General features: G+C 41.9%; 1 protein-coding gene across 1 annotated transcript; it reads right to left on the reverse strand.

Annotated features, from left to right (window-relative positions):
* Nucleotides 1-226: 226 nt before the first annotated feature.
* On the reverse strand, nucleotides 227-23,690 carry LOC122840239 (exportin-4-like). Its single transcript, XM_044132499.1, has 8 exons — nucleotides 23,444-23,690; nucleotides 19,608-19,713; nucleotides 18,337-18,473; nucleotides 17,790-17,928; nucleotides 15,314-15,430; nucleotides 15,062-15,215; nucleotides 3,957-4,069; nucleotides 227-274 (listed from the first exon to the last, which is right to left on the reverse strand). The coding sequence occupies exons 2-8, from the start codon at nucleotides 19,665-19,667 to the stop codon at nucleotides 227-229; spliced, it is 768 nt and encodes a 255-aa protein (XP_043988434.1). The 5' UTR covers nucleotides 19,668-19,713; nucleotides 23,444-23,690.
* Between the last annotated feature and the right edge of the window lie 11 nt (nucleotides 23,691-23,701).

Here is a 23,701-nt window from a genome sequence, read left to right on the forward strand (position 1 = left end):
AGTTCAACCTGTCATTAACAAAAATCTATCAATTAAATTGCACTGGATTATCCCTCTAACAGCTGATTGACACCAAATTTGGTTATGTGTTGAAAAACGTTGGGGGGTCAGAGGGGATCTTTGATCTTTGATGACCTCCGAAAACATCCGTCTTTAAAATGAGAGCGGCAGAAACAACATCTTTTAGTCGCACAAAGGTTTGACACCAATTTCCCTCAGGTTGCCGCTAGGACCTGGCATTGGGCGGCAAAGACGACGAGTCGCTTGGTGGCAGCTGAAACGCAAAACACTTTCGAGATTTTGATTTTCCTAGCTGCTCCATCGGGGGAAACATAGGTAGCGATAAGTGAACCTTAGTGAGCATAATAAATAGCGATGGGGACACTGGAGAGCTGCATAGCGTTTCTCCTTAGCTAGCAACAAGACAGCGGAGGAGCAGAGGAGGCTGACAGACGTCCACCCACTGAGGGAGAGAGACGGGACCAGTGTGTTATGGTAAGGTTACTGGGGTTGTTAACAGGGGCCCCTAATCCTGGGGCCGGGTTGTAATCCTGCCACTGGTCGGCCATGGACTTCGACCCTGATGGCACGTGCGTCTAAGGACCCCCTCAACACACACTTACCCGGGTCACACACACCCCCTCAACACCACACACACAGCTGAGGAGACACAGCAGCTGAGACAGCAAAGGCCGCCATTAAACACAACACACACACAAACCGGCAGACGTAAAATATGCACCCCAACACAATGATGATGAAGGTACAACTCACACACACGCACACACACAGGCAGCTGATGGCGCGGCGGCGGCCTTACAACAACAAACAGTTGAGCTACTAGAAATACCACAGCGAGAGCTGAAACCGGAGGCCTGGAAACTGAAATCAACACAAAACTCGTCCTGCAGATTCCAGCAGCGCAAAGAACCGACAGAAAAATGACAAACATTTTTATTGGCAGGCGGACGGCGGGGACGATCGAGCTTTCCGTACGCCGTCGCTGATCGCACTCGCAACCGGAGACGTCGCTGTCGTCTGATTCCTCACTACAAGTCGTGAAATGTTCCTCTAGACGATCCTGAGCTGCGACTGAATACATCTAGATGCATCCCGAGCGTCAGCAGCTACGTTTCCAGTATAAACGTGCACAAAACTCTGTCCACATTCCACTGGAGTCAAAAAACTCACCATTAAAAATTAAACGCAACGTGGATAGGTTTGTTCCCATTGTGAGTCATAAATAAAAATAAAAACATGCAGCGCCGTCGTCCTCCGACCACTTCCTGTCGTCTTCTTCGTCTTTTCAGCCAGTAGGGACGTCCGGTTGTTGATCACCGGACGTCTCTACTGGTAGATGATGTTCAATGTCATGTTTAACGTTTAAAAATAAACCTTTAAAATCAAAAATAACCTCCTGAGATCGCACTCAATAGAAACGGAGAACAGTAAAGGTGGACCAAAATAGTGATTTGTTTTATATTGTGATAAATATTAATTGATATGAGAAAGACCAAAAAAGAATAAAACAGAGCAACTTTGCTTAAACACTTTCAGCCTTCCAGCTATCTTGTAAAAGTCCAACTCTCCTGCACTCTGGATGAACCAATCTCTTGTTTTTATGTGGTGCGTTCACTGACCTTAAAAAGAGGAAAGTGTTTTTTTATGAACATCCAAAGCTGGATGTCGGACGATTCTGGTTGGAGTAAAACTAATTATTAGGTGGATTTTCGTCCTTTTCTGGGACCAAATATAGGGGCTGAAACGATTAATCGAATTCATCTTGATTAATTGACTATTGAATTGTCAACAGATTTATTAACCAATTAATTGCTAAATGGACCAGAGGGGCTCCAAAAAGGCCACTTGCTGAAAGAACAGCACACTGAGAACTAATTAATCCAAACTGTACGAATAAAACCTTAAAGATAAAAAAATCTCCCATTAAGCACCTTTTGCTACCCAGTTATTAACTGGTTATTGATACTGGTGCATTGATGTGTTGAGCAGAAAGGGCTGAGCTTTTCCCATGTTGACAGTAGGAGTGTTTTTAGCTGCAGATCCATCCATTTCTACAAATGATCATCTGTACGCTAAACGAATGCTGTCATTGATTTTAGGCAATAAAATGTTTATTTTCCTTTTTTTTTTTTTAAATAAACCAAATTGTATATTTGCATCTCTTAAAGTATTTCTAACATTGTATAAATATGCTTAAGTGGTTCGATGAAATTTCTGCAGAATGTGACCATTTTTTTCTATCCAATTAATCGATTACTTAAATAATCGTTAGTTTATAACCAGGGTGATTTAATGGTTCTGGGTTTTTGATTATAGTTGAGCTGTTTTTTGTTGTGACTTTGTTCATCTAACTCAGTTTTCAGAGTGTGTTGCTTGTTTTAGTTACATGCTGTTAGTTAAATATTGATTACTGGTAGTTTCAGTTTCATTTTTAGTAATAGTTTTAGTTTTTTCATGCTTTGATTAATTTTTTGGTGCAAAATTCAAAGAAGTGAAAGCATTGTATTGTGATTATGCCTACATCAATTGGATAATGAAAAGTAACTTAAGGTACTTTTTGCTGAACAACATTTTGATGTTTTCTCCTTACTGCTATTTGAGGACTAGATTCAGTGCCACTAGGAGGAGGATGGTAATTTGCCAATAGCTGGCGTAAGCTGCTGGTATGCAAGGGGAAAAAAACTATTTTGTATCAGTTTGAAAGACTAATAAATAGATTCATAAACGAAGGATGCTATATCTATAATTTCAGTACGTTTTAGTTAGTTTATCCGCATTATTTACCGTTTTTATTTATTTCAGTTAACAAAAATGTTTTTTCCGCTTCTGTCTTTGCTAGTTTTAGTTAACTATGATGTGCTCGGTTGCAGCCCTCATCAAATCCCATCTTGCTGAATGAAAACCACGGCGAACTGTGGTGAGAATCTATTGCACCCGACCCGTTTTCTTCCTGCTCGCCTCCAAAATCTATCCGTATCGTCCTCAAACTATTCTGTTAACTAAGATAAGAATTGAACGAAGAACAAAAATTTTAAAAAAGTACTATTTGCCTGGAGGCAGTTAAGAGGAGGAGCACTATCTGGCGATGGGCAGCTGGAAGTTTTGGACGGATGCTTAATGGAAGAGGAGCTGACCAGTTTGTTCCACTCTTCTATTCCACAGCGAGCGCTCGGCCAGCCTCTTTGAACGCGCTGCACTAAAATACACATTTGCTTCACCGGGCTGTCTCCTGAACGGTAACGCAGTAACACGAGCCCGCTGCAAAGCACCTATAAATCTGCTTAATGGTGCATTCAGGAAAGCCACAGAAGGAGGACCAACTCAGAAAGCCCCAACGGGGGGGAAGGTTAAATCAGGACTCGCAGCCCGACATGAAGTAAACAAACCGCTCCGGAGAGGTCCGCAGAGAAACACGCCAGTACTTTCATGGAAATATGGAGAAAATATTCCAAATTTAGCAGGACAAACACACATTTTGTACAATTTTTTATATATATATATATATATATATATATATATATATATATATATATATATATATATATATATATATATATATAACAGTGCAAGTTGCACTGCAAAAAAAGAAAATCGAGTAACATTTCAGGAAGATGTAGGAATCAGTAAAGCCTTAATCTTGATAAAAAGGTCTAGATTATTTACCCCGCAGCAACACATTCTTCCTAATGTTAAAATGAAAAAAATCTGCCAGCATAACTGACACTTCTAGATCAATATTAATGAATCATTGACTTAAAACAGGCACTTAAATCCTGCTAAATAGTTACTTTCAAGATAGTTTTGACTTATGTCAAGACATTAGGAAGCGGAGGCAGGAGGCAGGAATCGTACCATCAGAGCTTCTAGGTGCAACAAGTAAGTGATGACCCAAACCGATACATTAAAAGCCCGATCAGGACTGTGGGGATACTCACAGAGAAGAAGAGGTCCATGACGCGGGTGTCCAGCAGCGCCTCCCTCCAGGACTCCGTGGGCTTCAGCGTGACGTTCTGCGTGGCCTCGAACATGGCGATGTAGTGGCGCCCCAGTGGTCCGCCGCCGGTTAAGGCCGACAACAGCAACAAAAGGAGGAGGAGGAGGAGAAGAAGAATATAGGAGGAGAAAGAGGAGTACAGTGAAAGGAGCGGCTCCTGTCAGCCGGCTCCGTCTCAGTGGTTAGGTCTGGTTTGTGGGAGAATCCTCTTGATGCTTGTTCTTCCTCTCATTAACCCCGTCAATCTATTTCTCACAATAAGAGTCGGTTTTTCTCAGCCTCCCCTCCTGATCTGCTCCATGTCGTCTTCCTTTCTTCCTTGGCTCTTTATTTGCTCAAGCCTGTACCCACGCAGTGAAAGCGGGTCCTTCTTTCTCACCCTCCTGTGTTTTCCCTGACTTTTCCAGTCTATGACACCCCCCCTCCTCTCGCTCGCTCTGACAGCCTCTTCGCTCCCTGTCCTCTCGCTCAGCCCCTTCCCTTCCTCCCTGCTTGTGCTCTCGCTTTTCTCTCCTCTGTTTCCTTAAGATCCGAGACTCCGCTCCTCTGGGAGAAATGCTCCTTACTGTCCTCTCTCGTTCTTGCCCTCCTCGGCCAATCACCGGGGCTTTCCGACTGACCACTTTCCAAGATGAAATCCATGCCGGGTTTTTTTTCTCCATTGCTTAAAAAAAAAAAAAAAAAAAAAAAAAAACACAAAACAAAAACTTCTCAGTTAATTGCCCGTTCTCCAACTTAAACCATTTAACGTTAAAACTCAATGTGGGTTGTGTCAGCCCGTCGCCACAACACAGTCGCAGTGTACTTATTTAAATCGTTTATGCATCCACAACCGGCCTGTTCTTCAACCCACAATCTGTAACTACACAACCGCAACACTTCCCGTTGTTGTTCGAAACGTCTTAAAAAAAAAACTCCCATAGGAAGCTCTACCAAAGCTCATTGAAGCTCATCTTTAAAGCTGCAGTTTCTCACCAGCTTGAATGTAGTTCACACACCCACAATCCTCTACACTGAAAAGAGACGTCTTGCCTCTTGTCATTACGACTCACCAAACATCAGCAAAACAAAGACGTCCACATGAAAGGGCCTGATGCAGAGGTCTCTTTGTATTTATTCCATCTATAATCTATTATTTAAAGTAAAAGAATAATAAATTTGGGATCAATCAGTTGATTAATGTGTGTATGGAGACACGCACAGGACATTATTAAGTCATATTTAAGTTATTAAGGCAGGGTTTATCCCAGTGTATTATAAGCCTGGCGGGCCACCAGGCTTTACTTGAGCCCCCACCAGGCTAAGCATTGCTTATTTATTCATGTTTTTTTTAAATGTTTGCGTTTTAAGACTTTATAGTTGGTGGTCAGATATTAATTTTCCAATCACACGTAATTATCAAGTGATATTTTCAAATTTCCTGTCAACTTTAAACATTTTTCAATTTAAAAACACGACGGGCCGCTGGATGAACGGCTGCAGCACCCGACCACCAGGCTTAGCAAGTTTTCTGGGGGAAACCTTGATAAAGGTGCACCACCACTGATTAACACCAAGTCAGATTAAAGATTAAACCACCCAGTAAACTAATACAGCACTCAACCACAAAAGACATCCAGTTATAATAATCTATTATAAAGAATTATTTTATTCTATCATCACTTTTAAGACTGAATCCTTTAGTAACTATCCAAAAGGTTTCAGTTTTCAATGGGTTGTAACAGAAACAATAGTCTAAAACTTTTATTATTATCCACTTTCCACAACACCTCACTTTGATTGACTTCACCCATCCAGATGCACTTTTAAACGCAGCTACAAAGCTATATTATATTACATCCAATTATTACTTTGAGCTTACATTTCTGTTTAGACTTCTACATCAACATAAACTGATTTTTTAATTTTTTTTAAACCTGATTCCCCCCCCCTCCCCCCCGGTCATCGCTGCAGTGACAGCACAAGCCGGAAACTTCCACGGGAATGTTTGATCAAAGCCAAGCGGCAGCAGAAGCCGGCGAGGTCACGCATTCCTCCGACGCCAGTCCGGTCCCTCCCTGGCGCACACGCCCCGCAACAACACGGCATGCCGCACTTTGGGCACAAAAGTTGCCACCTGTTTAAGGTTCTGAAGGACTCTTTAAAAATAGAGAGTATGTGGCAGACGATCACAAGCTAAATACTTCTAGAGAGAGGGGTAGCTGAGTCCCGCAAACTCAGTTTGACTGGAGACCAAAATTGCATCATTTGTTACATTTTCAGACGTTGGGGTTTGTTGTTGCACTGCAGTGTGTCAAAAAAAAAACAACCATTTAATAAACCTGTTTCCCTCCTCGGCTGTAGGGGCGCTGCAACAAGACCTAATCTAGGAAACAACACAAAAACACCTCACAAAAAGACATGAGCGCAACTTCCGTTTTTGCAAAATGTAAACAAAAATGGAGCAGTGCCAGATTTCAGTTGGTGTAGGATTTCTCTTTTGCTTTGGTAGAAGACCAAGAGTAATTTCTCCCACTAACAGAAATCCCTACGATACAGTCCACTTCCTGCCTTCGGAGCGGTCTCTGCTCCACTCGGCATTCATACATACATACGATCCGCACCAGCGTTCACTTCAACCAAGCCGAGACCTCGGTTTTTAGGTGGACCAGATTTGGCTTTTTTGAGAGTTTGACTGCACGTTCACACTTCCCCAAACGAACCAGACCTTTTAGTCAAATAAGCAACGTGTGATCTTGTGGGACTGGACCAGGTCCTAAATACAGCTGAGAATCTAACATGCTATATAAACCAAAATCTCATTTTATTTCACTCCTATGTGCTCCTTTTTTGGCCTGTAAAAGGAAACACCAACAAATCATCTCTCTTGGTGCGTTCACACCAAACACATTCTGCTCGTCAAATAAAAGCAACGCTGCATGTTCAACGCATGTGCACTTTGAACGCAGATGCTTGACGGTACGTTCACACCAAACGCGTTTTGAGCGTCGAGCAAGTCTGTTTTACAGTCAAAGCCTATGTGTAGGCGCATCGATAGAGCTCCAAATGCTCAACACTCAAAATGCTCATAACGCTCCAAACACTTCAAGCCTCGCCCCGCTAGACGCTCAAAACACGCCGTTATGGGCCCTCGACGCGTCTCCAACTGTAAATGCACCATGAATGCGAAACGCGTTTGGTGTGAGCGCACCAAAAGTCTGTTTAAAACACGGAGAGTTTCAATATTTCATGATTTACTTCTTGGAGACAGTAAGCTCCGCCTACCTGTCTATGCAAATACAACTATCCAGTCGAAATGCAGCATAAGCTCTTGCTAATATTTGCATTAACTGAATTTAACTGAAGTGCTGAATGTTTAGTTCCCACCCAATCGGAACCAGAAAAAGGAACCTGTCTGCGTGTGTTTGTCATTCCAACACGATGAGTAATGAACCCAGAGTGACGACGACATGTGGCTGTGGTTTGTGGGTTTTTAAAAGACATCACCTGCTACCATCTCGACCACTCCAGCAGGCTCCAGAATACCTAATGTGACACGTCAATTTTCCACTCCAAAGACGAGATGTAATGACAGACTGTCAAACAGGGAGAAAGAAAGAGAGAGAGAGAGGGTAACTCGGCCCGTGTTAAACCACCAACCACAAGTTTCAATCAAATGCAAGTGAAAAAGCCCGCACAATAAAAGTTCTCACAAAGAGTTGTCGAGTCTGCAATCACAGAGAAGTGTAAACATAAAAGTTAATACCTCAGCCGCCCTCAGCCAGGAGCGGTACGTTGCAGCACGCTCAACTGTGACGCAGATTTTTATCGTACATTTCTGCCCTGTGGGGTTCAGCAGGACGCTGGGGGGTCGGCCGCCTGCGCCACAGAGTTTTGCGACCTGCAAGGTGCCAACCTGCAAGGTTCTCAAACCGGTGCCGGCACAAACGCACGACGGAAAGAAAACAAGGAGTCAAAGTAAAGCATACGAAACAAATGTAATGTGGAAAGATTTAATAATGTATCAACGATGGAAAAAGTAACGTACTGGATCAAATTGTTTTTAAAATCATTCAAGCCTTTTTGTTGAAATTTTTCTAAATGTGTATGTCATTTTGACAGTAAGTAATCAGGGATTTCACCAGGTAATTTGTTTAAGCATTTACAATGATGTTCACAGTGGCTGCGTTTCCACTGACCATTAAAATTGCAAAACTGAATTTACGTGGAAACACGGCAATTAAAGAAAAAAACAAAAAAACAACATGTTCTTGGATAGAAAGGTTTTGCGCTGAGATGCGTATTGAAATAGATGCTTTTCACAAAACGTCAATGGATACGTTTTCTTTTTCGCTTCACACAAACTGAGTGATCAACAACCGGACGTTGCAAGGAAAAAGACAACAAGAAGTTATAGGAAAACAAAGGTGTGTTTCGTTTTGTTCCCAGACGATATGCAGCTGGCTGCTCCAGAGCTCTCACACCGTAAAATCAACTACAATGTCCCCAAAAAGCCACATGAGGGCCTCGTCTACCCGGCGCCTGGACAAGACGCCGACGTCTCCTCTGATGGCCGACAGGTGACGACTGTTTACGTTTGTCTGAGCCATAATTTTTAATGACTTAAGTGAACAGGATTATTCTCGCGTGATTTTAATTTCTTATCTTATTTCTGATTTTACAAACAGTGACATGCTACCAGTAGCCTAGCATTTTATCAGACTGCTCCATTTATAAAAACTTTATCAGCAGGAAGGGAGTTCATTGATGTCTGTAGGTGTTAAATCAGATACTGTTTAGAAACACATGGTAAGCTTTAACGTTGATTTCTTAGGTAACTTTATGTTTGAGCAGTAAAGTGTGTTTTGCTTTATTTAGGACAAAATATCCTTTGTCCAGAAGGAAAACCCAATAAAACAGCATAAAGAATGAGATTTCAATCTTTTAAAAGAGTCTGTGCATCTCCAAGAAGTTATTTTGTTTCTGTAATTCAATTGAAAAAGCGAATAAACAAATATTCAGTTTCTCAGATTTTAATGTAGAAATGTTATGTTATTAACATGTAACGGCCCACACAGTAAAGGGAAACACTGCTGACTTCACAATCATCCTGAAGCAGTAATGGAAAATCAAATGAATAAAAATGAACTGGTAACAGTTGGGGGCTGCACAGTGGTGCAGTTGGTAGAGCTGTTGCCTTGCAGCAAGAAGGTCCTGGGTTCGATTCCCGGCCGGGGTCTTTCTGCATGGAGTTTGCATGTTCTCCCTGTGCATGGTGGGTTCTCTCCGGGTTCTCCGGCTTCCTCCCACAGTCCAAAAACATGACTGTCAGGTTAATTGGTCTCTCTAAATTCTCCCTAGGTGTGAGTGTGTGTGAATGGTTGTGTGTCCTGTATGTTTTCTGTGTTGCCCTGCGACAGACTGGCGACCTGTCCAGGGTGAAACCCGCCTCTCACCCAGAACGCAGCTGGAGAGGAACCAGCAACCCTCCTGACCCCATTAGGTACAACGGTGAATAGAAAATAGATGGATGGATGGTAACAGTAGGGCTGAGCGATAAATAGATTTCAATCAAAATTTCTGTTTAAGAACATAGAATTTCTGAAAAAATCTGGATTTTTTTTTTTTTTTTACCAATTCACTCCCTGAGGTTCAGAGAGTCGCTCCAGCCAGTGCCAGGCTGTTTGAGGAACATGATTTACAGGCTGGATTTATTTGGACAAAGCTTGACTCAGACGGGATGACTGAATTATTTTTTAAACTATCTTCTGTATTTTTAAATTTCTTTAATGTAAACTAATATTGAATATAGGATTTGGCTTGAAAAAAAATCAAAAATTGATATTATTCTTAAGCCATATCACCCGACCCAAGGCAACAGTCACTGATTTTAAGTACATTTTGTGTTATCAGGAATTATTTATTTTCTTTTCGGTGTCAGGAAACGGCATGCGGCGTGAGATCCTATTTTTGTTCACCTGCATCATGACAAGATTAAATACATTTTCTCCCCAGATTCAACAGAACACACCAGAAAGTTTCAGCTGTTGCACAAAAACCGCATCAATCAACCTGACAGCATTTTGTGACGGTTTTAAATAGCCAACATCCTGCTGATCCTGCTAATCTCAACATTTTGCAAGCCAGAACAACCTTCACGCTGAAGGACCGGTGGATTAGCGGGCTTCTCTTCCATCCCCTATTCATTATGTCCGATCAGCGCAGAGGAGGGTCCCGCTGCACGCTGGTGGTGGTGGGGGGGGCAGGGGGCCTGCCAGTGGCCATGCAAAGACCGCAGCGCTTTGCTACGGCGCGTGGTGGGGTTTAAGTGATATATCCTGCCACAAGACCGCCCTGCAGCCTCGCCATGTGGAATAACAGTCCAGAAATACCTCTTCTGCGACCTGTTCCCCCCACTGTTCAGCCCCTCCCATCTGTTTAGGCCGACGTCGTCATTAATTCAGCTTCCAGTGGGGGGGGAACCAATAATAAAGCAATTACACACTGGTTTCTCATGCCAGTTTTTTTCCCCCTTTGGAAACCAAGAGCAGAAATCAATGTAACGCGGTAACATGAGCCCAATACTTTGTGCGTATGAGCGAGCGCTCGCAAATTCCTTCTAAACTGCACGCCGTCGTCATTTGAAAAGATTCCACCCTGTGCCTTCTTTCAATGGGAGAACAAATGAGCGGCTCGCACATCCACCAGCTTTTCCGATCAGCTGTTCACTCCGTCCCACTGTTGTTTAGATAGCGGTCGCTTAGGATTCTTGGTGGTGGGTCAGGGCCAAGGCAAACAGTCAGCATCAACTTACACATACCCTAATCCTAACCCTAACCTCGCGGCCACAATGCCCAGAGCGCGGCCTTAGGAGAGCTGATGTGAAAACCGAGACCGGCATCCACTCAACACAGGCTCACACTGCAAAAAAAAAAAAAAAACACTAAATCTTAGCAAAACACCATTTTTGGTCTCGTTTCTAGTGTAAATTTGATGCTGCACTTGAAATAAGACAAAACACGTAACATTTCAGTAAGCTTGTTTTAAGTCTAAAATTCCTTAATGTTGATTTTAAAAACAGTACTAGTTTTCCTAACAGGTTATCTCATTTAAAACGTGGGGTTAATAAAATAATCCACCAGCAGGAATTGCACTTTTTAAAATAAATAGGAAATTTCTAACTTAAAACAAGCTGCTATATTTTGCTCAAACGATACTTGTGAGTTAGTTTTGTCTAATTTCTAGGGGTCTATGACATTTGCACTGGAAACTAGCTAAAAATACTTGGCAAGATTGTGTTTTTCCAGTGCATCTCCTGATTGGGGGCTTGTTTTTGTTCCTACACCAACCATGAAATTCTCCGGGTTCTTGTAGCGAAGAAGTAAAGAGATGGCAGTCAAGCAGCAGAAATTGAGGTAACATTACATTAGTGAGAGAAAAAAAGTTTGGCTCTGGTTTTAAACATTGGTTCATCTTGCAGTTTTCCAGTCTTTTCAGTTTTACAAACATTTCTTGCGGTAATCTGGTTTTATGATTGAAATGTGTGAATCAAAACATGAACAACTGCTGGTAAAAATGACCCAAAAACCCCACAAAACAGCAAAAGAGAAAACAATAGAAATCCTCGGTTGGCATCTGTTTGTGACTGCAGAACTAAATTTAACTTGACATAAACAACTTAACTAACCAAGATGTGTGGATCCCCAGCAGATCAGAAGGACTCTGTGTTTTTGCATCAACTTTTCTTAAAATCAGCTTGACTGACCAAATGTGTTAGCGATTGGGGCCCATACAGATTTGTCCTCAAGTGTCTGTACCAGACAAGACTTTGGTGTAATCTTCGGTTTCTGTCATTAGTTCTCTCACTGTCTGAATGTCTTTTGCAGCTTTTCCTTAGACATCGGCTGAATCTCGATTCATTTTCAGTAAGGATGCACCGATTGCATTTCTCTGGCCGATCTTTAAAAAACCTAACATGCTGATTTATATTTTGGTCGATACAGATTTTTTTTGTCTGAAAAGTCACTTAGTTGGCACATGGAGTTAGTTTCATGGAGGAACACAATGGGACAGTGGCTGATTTTCAGACCTTAGCAATCTCCCAAAATTAATAAAACCTGAACCGATTTATCAATGACCTCTAATTTTCAGTCCTTGTAAACGATCTCAAAGCAGATTACGCCATTTAACTCTGACCCACAAATCATCAAGGCATGAAAAGGCGCCTGACTCTCTCCACACAGACAATTCAGACAACAGGTTAACTGAAAATCATGACAATCGCAATAAAACGTTGAGTTCAGGAACATCCACGCAGTTCTTCAAATATGTTAGAGTCCTTTGGTTACCACCAGGTTAGCATTTTGGTCAGCAGGTCGTCCAATTGTTGGAAATATCGTCAAGACAAGACAGTGAACCGTAAGACTCCAACATACTGGGGCGTGCTATGTGTATTCTGTGAGCCGGGCGGTTGAGTTTTTATACTTCAGCGTACTAATTGCCTACATTTTTCGTGACAAATTCCTTCATTTCTCACAATCCGAATGGATGCTAGCGAGTTCAATAAGCTAGCTGGGCACCCAGACCACCTGGTGACCTGTTAGTGCGGCTCAGAGTGGCAGTCATGCAGCGTGAACTTGAGACCGCTTGAGCTGACTCTTAACCTTATTAGCTTGCTGACGCCTACAAAACAGTTGGGTGTGAACACCGTTTCCTGCCAGGCAGATTTCTGTGTGACAAGTCTACGGGTACGTGGTGGTAAACTTTGTCCTTAAGGTCGACGTGAGTGAAGTACGCCACAGTATGTTGGTGCTTTTAAAGTGGTTTTTCCTGATAAATTGGAAGAAATTGTGCCTTTGGATCAGGATACTGCTGACAAAGTAATGAATATCTGTAAATATTGTTATTCTTGGGTTTTTTGTTAGATGTTGACTCAGTGGTGGATCATACCTGGAGTTAGCAGCAGACAAAGACGACTAAACTTTGGTTTAGACGTCTCCACCAAAGGGCTATAACAGTCAGAATGCAATAAACAGCTTGGCAGGAGGAAACTGGAATCAGACGTACCACTTTCCGATTATAAGATGACGAATCTTCCCACTGAGTCACAGTCGCCCCGCATAACTGGAATCAAGACTTTCCGCCCCGGAGGGCAATTAAAAGAAAAGTCTGAAAGTGACACAGCTGGCACATCGGTTTTGGAGGCTCCCTCTCAAACCAGGTCCATCTACACGGTAAAATCAGTGGCTGAAGACAAAGTTTAATGGGAGCGTTTCGGGGCCTTGAGGCCCGACCGTGACCCCGTCTGCAGTCCAGCCTGGTGTGGAGTGACGCGTCTTCAACTTAGGACCCCCGATCTGTGGGGTGTTCAGTTGACACCACACCGGGTCCAGCAGCAGGCATGCTGCGGCGCTCCCCGGCGGTCTTCATCAATCTGTTCCACGTTTCAGCAGCGGCTCAGGCATTCCAAGACTTCACACGCACGGCGGATTTCAAGGGGAACGCCACTTGATCTAAGAAGTCGCGAGCTATTTTTATGGGCTGAGACGGTAGTCAACATTTACGACAAGTCAACATGAAGAGGAGAGAACGGCTCTATTTAAGAGAAGGAAAAGAACCCCGCACTCAGAAGTTACTCAGCGACTTCTGCTTCCTTCATTTCTGTTCAGCCGATGATTAAATGATGAACTTCGAGGAGCTGAACTCGTACAGAGTTCAGAGCCTTGAAAGCAGTCGCGTTTAATGTCAACTGTACGCTTCAACGCGTCTGAATCGCATAGAGGGATCAGTTTTGATAGAGTTGAGGTGAAAGATTAAATCGAGTAAGATTTTAATTTCCATAAAAGGCTGGAAATAAAAATCTTCCACTTGGCTTTTCCTTTTGGTCACACTGGATAAGCTCAGAAAACAAGTAGAATCACTACTAATCAAGAGTCAACGGATGATTTCATTTACTAAAACAGAAGAAATAAATAACTCGTTATGACGACCAGACCGACCATCCCAGAACCAACAACTGCTGCTCCCTCGGCTTCATAAAGATGCCGCAACAATAAAACTAAATTAAACTCTCGTCCAAAAATCAATATCAATAAACTTTGAAACATAAAAGCGGGTCTTTGAGAACACAAATCCGGCGGAGCGTGCCTGGCATACCAAAGGGAGCCTCGACAAGCCAAGGCGGGGCTGCCGTGTCGTTGGAATGAGACGGAGGGGGGGAGGTGGACACCCGGAGACACCTCTTTGAAAATGATCCATGGCTCTGGCTGGCAGCAAGCGCCACTCCAGATCCCCTCCTCAGACAGGCTGAGAGGATGCCAGGCTGCGGGGATTAAAGCCGTAATGAGTCGGGGTGAGCACACAAACACCCCGACACACACACACAGAGCGCCTCAGTTTGCTCAACAATGCAGCCAACTGCGAACGCAACACAGACGTGTGCACAAGACGTGAACGACGAAGTAAAACCTGCCGACAAATGTGCATCTCGGAGGCAACGTGTATTTAAAGACACAAACACACACACCAGGTTTCACCAACTCAAATTTAAGATCCTGATGAATGAATTTAAGACCCACATCGTCAAACATTGTCCAGCCGACTGCTGTTCAAGTTGTACTTCCCCACGAAAGACCCAAAAACATTAGCTACCGTAGCAAGGGTAACTCTGCAAGGTATTTATGTCAGCAGAACTCAGTTGAAAGTAAAATCAGAAAGTATGAGGTAGTATTTATGCTAAACAAATGCAATAGTTACTGAATAGTTAATGAAAATAAAACAAAAACGACTCTAAAAGTTGATGCTTCTTCACATATTTTGTAGCGTTGGCTTTTGTAAAGGATTCCCTGGCTAGCAGCTGATGGTGTTTGCAGGGCCAAGGCATGGAAAGGTTTGGGAACCCCACATGCCTTGCAAAGGTTTGTTACTTCACACCAACGCCATAGTAAGTCCTACGGATTTCTATGTCGTGATGCTTAACCACCGACTCGCCACTTGACATAAACCCCTTGCTGGTGCAGCAGGCTGCATCGACAATCAAACCACGTCCTTCCAGCTGCCAAAGGATATGATTTGGAGGCAGGAAGTTCCAGCTCAAGACCTGGTTGGCTAGAGCCAGGTACCGCTGGAAGACGCAGGACATCTGAGCGTTGAGGTTCTCCCTGCGACTGAACTCCTGCAGCACCTCCATGGTCAGCATGAAGGTCTGACGCAGGCCGTCCTCCTGGAGGGGGATGAGAGAGAAGAGGGGTCGGTCTGCAGCGGTAGGGGTGGAGAAAAAGGAAGAAGTGAGGTTTAAAGAGGTCGAGATGGGAAGCCAACCTGAAAGAGGCGCTTGCAGTTGCCGTGGAACTCCATGCTGAGGCCAATGCTGCTGGTCTTGCTGGAGCTGGAGAACTCGCTGAGCAGAGCAGTGAGGATGGAGCAGGCCAGGGTTTGCTGCAGGGCAGAAGATGTGACCTTCAGATTAGCTCAGGAACGGTGCGTAAATAATTTTCCATGGCTCTCATTACGCAAGAACGCTTTCAGGGCGGTCCCTTCCTGTTCAATGAGCGTGCACCAATGAGCATAAAAATTATTAGTTTGACCTCGTGACCTAAAAGACCTCTGTGATGACTTCAAGCCACACTTTCTCATCCAACATCAGTGTCCAACTTCAGAAATGTGCTTCAGGAAGGACTTGCACTCCTAAACCTTGTGGAAAGGTTTCCTTAAAAAAGTTTGTTGTAGCTGGAAAGGTTGGCAGACATCCCCTTAAATCTAGGGTTGCACCAATTTTTGGACCAGATGATTTATCAGAGTCCATTTCCTTAATTTTGGGAGACCTGTGATCGGCCAATACTTCCACATGAAGCCGATCTTAACCACTGATCTTATCTACCTCAGCAAAGGTCTAACAATCAGCCACCTTCCTGTTCTGCTGTCCATGAGACTGACAGGCCGGCCCACCAGGTCCTGTCTGCACATTTGCAGTTAACAATAGTCACACCACTATTGCCAACTCAGCAACTTTCTTGCTACATTTAGCAACATTTCAGGCAAAAAGAACTGACCTGGATCAAAATCAGAATCAGCATGTCAGGCTGTTTAAAGATCACAATGGCCCAGAAAGCTGCACTGCATCAGGCGCACTATAGGGGGCACTGTATTAAAAGGTGCTAATGAATGGTCCATTTTCAATCTTTTTTAAGTGGGGAAAAAAAAAAAGGTAATTCAGTCAGTGTGTATTACTGTGAGACGCTCCTGACTACGGTAGCCTGACTACTAAACATAATGTAACTAAAACATTTTGACAAAACGCCGTGAACTAAACAAAATCGCTTCGAGGTCAGTAAGCACAACTAGAATTAATCCACTGTGATCGGGCTGTTTCACTCCAGAACAATATAAAAGGTTCTCTGGATCATAAGGCCTTTTTTCTTTTCCTTTATCAAATTAAAGGCTTTCAAGTGAAGTGAGCCTTATAGTCCAGAAAATACGGTAATTAGGGTGCACCCCTAATTAAATCCCATGAAATAAGAATGCTACGTCATGCAAGTTCATTAGGCAGACTTTATGTTTTTTGCACAATATACCGAACCCCAAACATTTGTGCTAAATCAGCCAAAAATTGACTTATGGTGTCACAGTTTGGGTTGGTTTACAGCTTTAGGGTCATTTTTTGTTTTGTCAGCCCAACACAAATACTACTTATCCCCTTAACTTTTTTTTTTAAAGAAGAGTTCTTGTCAAGGAACATTTCAAGTCATTTCATTGTGACCAGAGGTCAAAGGTGACTGGGATTTTTGTGTATGAAACGAGAAGACATCACTTTTAGAAAAACTGCCTCATTAATCTTCATTTAACAGTGGCAAGAAAGCATTTAAAGGGTTAATAATAAGAGTCCTCCATATTTCCACCCAACACATTTAATCTAAAGTTAAATATATCAAAAGGCTTTAACTGTTAGCAGTCACTGATCCCCTGGTTATGATCAACAAATAGATATTATGTAAAGAAATTAAGTAAAGTCTCAATTAGCAGAGAAAAATCTCTATTAATGTAATTTAAAAAGTATAACTTAAAGTAATTTGTTACTTAAGAATTAGCTTTTTGGTAAGGATCTGAAATAACTTCCTCTCTCTTTGGGATTTAAATTCAGGCACAAGCACAGCAGTGCCATCTACTGGGCTGAAAGAGGAATTGACTTTATTGTTAAATTTAGGGATCCTCATTTTTAGACTTTTATAATAATGTTTATGAATGTGCTGGAACGTACATATAGAGCTGTTCAGTCAGTGTTTTCTAAATGTGCAGTGACATTTTCTATTTTCAAGCCATTTTGTATTTATACAAAATACTTAAAAAAAAAAAAAGTCAAGAAAAAAAGTCTTCTAATTTTAAAACAACATGGAAACTAGGTTTTTTTAATTGTTATTGTCAGACTAAATTAGCTTCCTGCATTTTATTTTGTGCAATTAAAACACAGATTAAAAAAAATATTAAGACAGAATATTAACAAGAGAAATTAGTCTCTTTTTCTGAGTCCAGAATCCTCACATAAAGTCTGAAAACACGACGCAGCACGCAGAGAAATAAGGCTGGTGCTGAAATCTGTGATGCATGAATGTCATTCTCAAAGGATTAATTATCCATCTGGATAAAATGTTTCCCAGACGTACTACTAGAATTTTAACAACAGTGTTTATTAAACATTAGAGGCATCGTCTCCCCTCTTTAAAGCCAAACGTTTATTTCCTTTACAGCCGAGTCGAGTGGTGTGGATCAGTGAAAGCTGAAATGCGTGCGTCTCCGTTACCACTGTGGGGTTCCCGCTGCTGATGAGCTGGCCGACCTCGTGGAAGATGCCTTTGCAGTTGATGCTTTTGTCCAGAGAGCCTCGCTTCACGATGACGGCCACAGCCAGCAGGATCTGCTCACGGACGTACTTCTGCAGGCTGCAGATGCAGAGGAACGGAGGGGCTGTTATCCATTAGGTTTAGAAAATCTGTCACAACAGAGAGGCTCACCACACAAAATGAGGATTAAAGACACACAGCTGGATTTTCAGTAGTCGTAGCTCCACTGGGAGAACTTTTCACTTATAACATGGGGGAAATGTCTTCCTATAAGTGTAATAATCTACCAGACACTATTCACTTAAAAACAAAGCTTATGCATCTTGTGGAAACATTACTTGTGAGTTATTTTGTTAAAAACACTTGGTAAACCTTATAAATATATACTTTAGGACTGGCCATCAGCAGTCAAACTGATGTAGGATATATTCCTGGATATGCAGAATGTGAATGCATGAAACTCGGCAGACGGTATCCAACAAAGCCTCCTCTTTCTTTCCTACTCACTTGGGTCTCTGCAACACGTAGGTGAGGAGGAACGCCCGGAGGGACTCGATGCTGGTCTTCTCCAGCAGGATCCACTCCCGCGGCCTCCATGACGGCTGTGGCTGCCTGGAATAGCACATAGTCCACCTTGCTGGTCTCTGGAGGGGGAAACGTGAGGAGGCAGAAAGAGCGCGTTAGAAAATGGAAAGCGTCAAAAGGGAGCGAATTAAGACGGCGTGTGGGCGGGGAAGCCATGGGAAAACGTGTTGACTGCTTTGGCGCTTTTATATAAAACGGGTCTGAAACGGTTAATCGGACCAATCAGTTGCAGATTATCCATTTTATCTTCGTTGGCGCCGCAAAACATCGTCGATTTTTGTTTGTTTTAACCTTAAACACTGTTTTTTTTTTTCAATCCAAGAAATATTTGAAAGATGCTCTGAATTAATTAATAGTTGAAACAATTAATCAGATAAATCGGAATGAATCGATTATCGATAAAATCTTCAACTAATTTAGTAATCAATTAATAGCTCAGTTTAGCATACAAACTACAATATATTACTCAGCAGTAATTAAGCCAAAGCTGTACAAAAATATGTACATTTTGTATTTAAGATTAAAAATAAACCTTTCAACTTAAGTATTTTTGTCTGCAGATGCATCCTCTGCCACATTATTACATTTTAGGCAATTAAAAAAGGAAAAAAAAAATTTATTATTTGTTAAGTTGCACCTTTTAACACACTGCTTATATTAAATTTAAAAAAATACCTTGAAAAATTGGCAAAATGTGCCAAACTTTTTTTATCCAGTCAATTGTCAGAAAGGCATTAATCGATTATGCTAAAATAATTGTTGGTTGTAGCCCTGAAATAAACTCATAGCAAATCTTGGAAAAGATAAACTTTTAACTAAGGTTATTAAAAATAAGTCTGAATGTTGTTGTTTTTTTTGTTTTTTTTAACATGAATGGTTTTAATTTAGTTGTTTCCTTATCAAATGTCCAAGACAAGGGATTCTATTTATCACTCTTGGAAATCGGCACAGTGGGCCTAATTTCAGATGCAGAGCTTGCAAAGATTTACATTATCTCTCCAAAAATCCGTTTCATAAAACAAGCTGGCTTCCAACCGCAACACCACAGGCTGATTCTCCTGTAATCAGGTTCAAACATGTCCTGGAGCAACACGTCACCGCGGTCCGGCAGCTTGTAACCAGCGAGGTGATTCCTGAGCATCTCCAAAGCACCACAACATTACGCAGGTTCGGCGTTTTATTCGACGAATTACCCAGGATGTGCTTGCAGATGGCGAACGGGGACTTGGACTTCCTGAAGGAGAGGAATACATGTTCAGCGTGCTGCCTCTGCTCTGTGCTGACCATGGAGGGCGGTGCCTGCGAAGAAACGGCAACGGCACAGTTCAGGCAGAAAGCTTTAAAAAGATAACATGTACTTTGTCAAACCGGCGTGCTGGAAAATGTTTTTTTTTTTATGCTTTATTCTAGGGCTGCAAATAAGGATTTTATTTTTTTTTAAATAATCCGCTGTTCTAGGGATCCAATGACCCACTTTTTTCACTTCTGATACCGATATGCGATGTTTAGTATCGGCCGGTACAGAAAAACACCTGCATTGACCTAAAATGTTTCATTTTGAAACACAAACATAAATGCACTAAACTCCAAATTTATTAGATAACTCTTAAATAGACCAATAGCTGCACAAAGTTGGTCAAAAATGAAAAAACAGCTTTAATCTGTTCAGCCAGTGAAATTAGGAGCAGAATAGCCTATGAAAAACAAACAAATAAAAAAAGAAAAAAGGTGGACTATCTGGGTCAAACGTAAAAACAATAAATGAACAACAACAAAAATGTTTTCAAATGGTTCAGAAACTGCAATTAGGAATTATAAATAAAACGCAACATAAACAATAAAGTCTAGAATTAGACTGAACAGATCTGCCCTGATGGATCGGCTACATCGTCACCGAGCGAGACTTTTTTTCCAATCTCGATACCAATACAGATATTGATATCGGATCGGTGCACTTCTATCTCACACAGGACCAAGTTGGTTTGGACATGCATCGTCCAGAAACTGACAGACTATTTTGCAGCTTGAGACATCGACATGCATAAGAAGAAATGTCGATGAATATAGATAACAAAACTATTTTCCAACGTAGTCTTTCAGTAAAAAAAAACACTAAGCTGCAGCAGAGTTTGCACAGTCTAACTCCTACTGACGATGCAGCTGAAACCCTACCCTACTGAGGGCTTAGACAAAACAGAGTTCTGTAAACCAGCTCTATCAAAACCACTGCTACCGTCACAGCAGCTGATGATGTGTCTGTTCCTCAAAGTGGTGTTGCCTCCGCCATTCATAGAAGACACAAGTAAGCATCTCATAACGCAAATAAACAGATTACAGCTCTAAGAAAGTGCAAAACAAACAGTTTTTTTTTTCAAATACAGCGGCGAATCCATGATACCGCCCAGCAGGAAAGTCACATTCCAGACCTAATTGCAGTAAAAGCAGCTCAGTTGGTTGGAGGCAGCAGAAGGAAGAAAGGCCCTTTTATCTGACAAACCACACATAATGTGCCATAATGAGGTGACACACACACACACACACACACACACACACACACAGAGAGAGAGTTATAAAAGACGACTAGAAGCAGACAGACTCAATGGACTGGATCTAATGCGCTCTGCTGTTAGATTAAAGCCCAAATTTAGAACAACTTTTCATTCTAAACTAAAAGGGAATGACAGACGTTCATTCAGAGGCCTGGCGGGTCAAACACACCACCCAGGACGGTTCACAGGGACGTTTTCCCATTTCGAAATTCAAGATTTTTCCAGAATCAGATTCTCGTATTTGTCTGGCAAAGTTTTCCTCCAGCATGACGGACATCGAGTAGAAAACATTATATTGAGTTTTACTGTCGAATCCCAGAAAAATAAAATCTGAGTCTCGCTTCAGGTTCAGCAGTTTGGAAAAAGGAATATTTCACTTTTCTATTTGGTTTTTGACAAGTTTAAGAGTAGGAATGTGTTGGGGAAAAATCTGGAAAATTTCTTTATTTTGTTACGGAAAATGTACAAATTTCTGGTGATATTCAAAACTTGATCATCCCTGACAAGCAACCAATAAATTGACTGAACTAACCATTTGTTTTTTCCTGTTATTAGGGCTGTAGTTACACTTTTCTGTTTACTTTGGTCTGCATCCAATTGATAAGTTTGACAACTTGCCGCTTTTTCTAGCGGTTTGGTTCCTTTTCACACAGAAAAATTTCCAAGCGAACTGAAACCAGTCGCTACAAACCAGACGAGAATCTGTTTATTAGTCAGACGTGTCCAGGGCAGGAGAACCAGAGGTTAAAAAAAAGAGAGAGGGAGAGATAGTTGTGTCCAACTGTCTCTTTTAATTTTAATTTCATTGATAATAAAAACAAAATCTAAATCTGGGGGTTCTCTTCCTGCAGTAACAACTTCTACACTGATCAGGGTTACTGAAAAAAATATATAGTTTTTTTTAGATTAGAACCGGCCAACTAGGGATGATCCTGGCTTGGATAAAAACTATAAATCCTTCACTGGGAACACAGACAGGAACTGTTGTTGGCAAGACCATTTATGCTAACTGGGATTGATGCTAAGGAGCTAATCCCAGTTTTAAATCTAAGATCATTTTTGTCGTTCTGCTGGACTATCGGTGAAATGAAACAACAAAAAACACTGACATTTCTTCTGGTCCTAATATATCCAACAGGGTTTCTTAAAAGATATGAACGATTCAACAATCAAACTCCTATAATGACAAATTAGAGGTTTTTACTCCTACAAAATCAGCTGTTCTGTTTAAATAAAAAAAAAAACTTAAAAAATAGTCACAATAGCAAACTACTACAATTTCAAGTATTCAATAAAAGCTAGTGAATCTATGCAAGGGATTTAGGATATAAAGGTTTTTACTGTGTACATCAATTTCCAGTCATAAATGTCCAGAAGGAGACAGCTATGTATTTTTGACCTAATTCTGAAAAAGATATTTTATTTAACAAAAAAAAAGGTTATTTTAGTCATTTATTGCTCTCAGGAGAAATTTCAGATCATACTTTTACCAAATTGGTGATTGGGAATTACCACATCTTCTAAACATTTATTAAGGTAAAATATACAACATTTTTCTTGATTTAGCTTAAAATCTAAAGAGAGTTATTAAATGGACAGGAATGTATCATTTAATGAAAGTTAATCATCCGCCTAACTGCTGTTTTTCCTTCAGCCTTCTTCTAATTTAGATTTTAAGAATCATTAACAGCCTGGATTTGTGTTGATAATATTTTATATCAGTCGCAGCTCCCAGATTAAAACACCTGCAGATGAGTGAAACGTGGACCTTTAATAGCAGCTGTTTGACTCACTATTGCACGGTGAAAAATTGCCTTTCTAATAATGTCACTTTGGGCTGAGCTGGGTTATTTACATTGCCCTGGTTTGATTAAAAAGGTCATGTAGAGGCAGCAGCAGCTAGCTGAAATACCCAGCAAACACACCGACATGCACATGGTTAGCTACTGGCTCCTAGCCGGGCTCTTCTGTCTCATTTGCTCCGGTTCAGGCTGAAATAAGTAAGCGTTTAGCGGAAAAGAGTGTGATGTGGGTAGGCGAGGAGGAGCTGAAGCTGTAGACGGAGGAGCAGAAGAGAGAATATAAACAACAGCGACATGCTGCAACTGTGTCTAGAGTCCAAAAAACTTGATTTAGCGACACAGAGAGAACGCGAACCGCTGAAGTTTCTGGGAAAAAACGAGCCACAGCACAAAAACTGGGGTTGGTACTTAAAGTCCGGAGACGTAGGAGGGCAATGTATAACAAGGTGCGGCATTTAAACTTAATAAACAGGTTTAGTAACGGGATGGAACCGACCGAGACTCTGCGCCACGCATCGTTCAGACATACCGTCTCTAACCTGAACACAGTCACCAACAACAACTGGGGCGAAACGAACCGCCGCGGGAAGATTTTCACCCGACGAGCTCCTCCGCAGACCGGGTTAACTAGCGTGTTCCGAGCCCGAAGCGGGGACAAAACACGGCCGGGTTCCTCACCATTAAAACTTTGGCAGCGCTCTCCAGTTGTGTGATCACTTCTGGTGCACCGACCGCCGCCATCATCGTCGGCTCCCTCCAATGACGCGCCATGCGCTCTGCATTGTGGGACTGCTCGGCAGGATCCACGGCGGAGAGACTCGGCGAGTTATGTAACCGTGGAAAAGCATTTCTCTGTGGCAGAACACTGCGAACTGTGGCTAGGAAAAGAAACAACAGAGCTTCAGAGGAGTGTTTTAAAACTGAATGTGAATAGTG

The sequence above is a fragment of the Gambusia affinis genome, linkage group LG11, assembly GCF_019740435.1.
Source record: "Gambusia affinis linkage group LG11, SWU_Gaff_1.0, whole genome shotgun sequence".
Lineage (NCBI taxonomy): Eukaryota > Metazoa > Chordata > Actinopteri > Cyprinodontiformes > Poeciliidae > Gambusia > Gambusia affinis.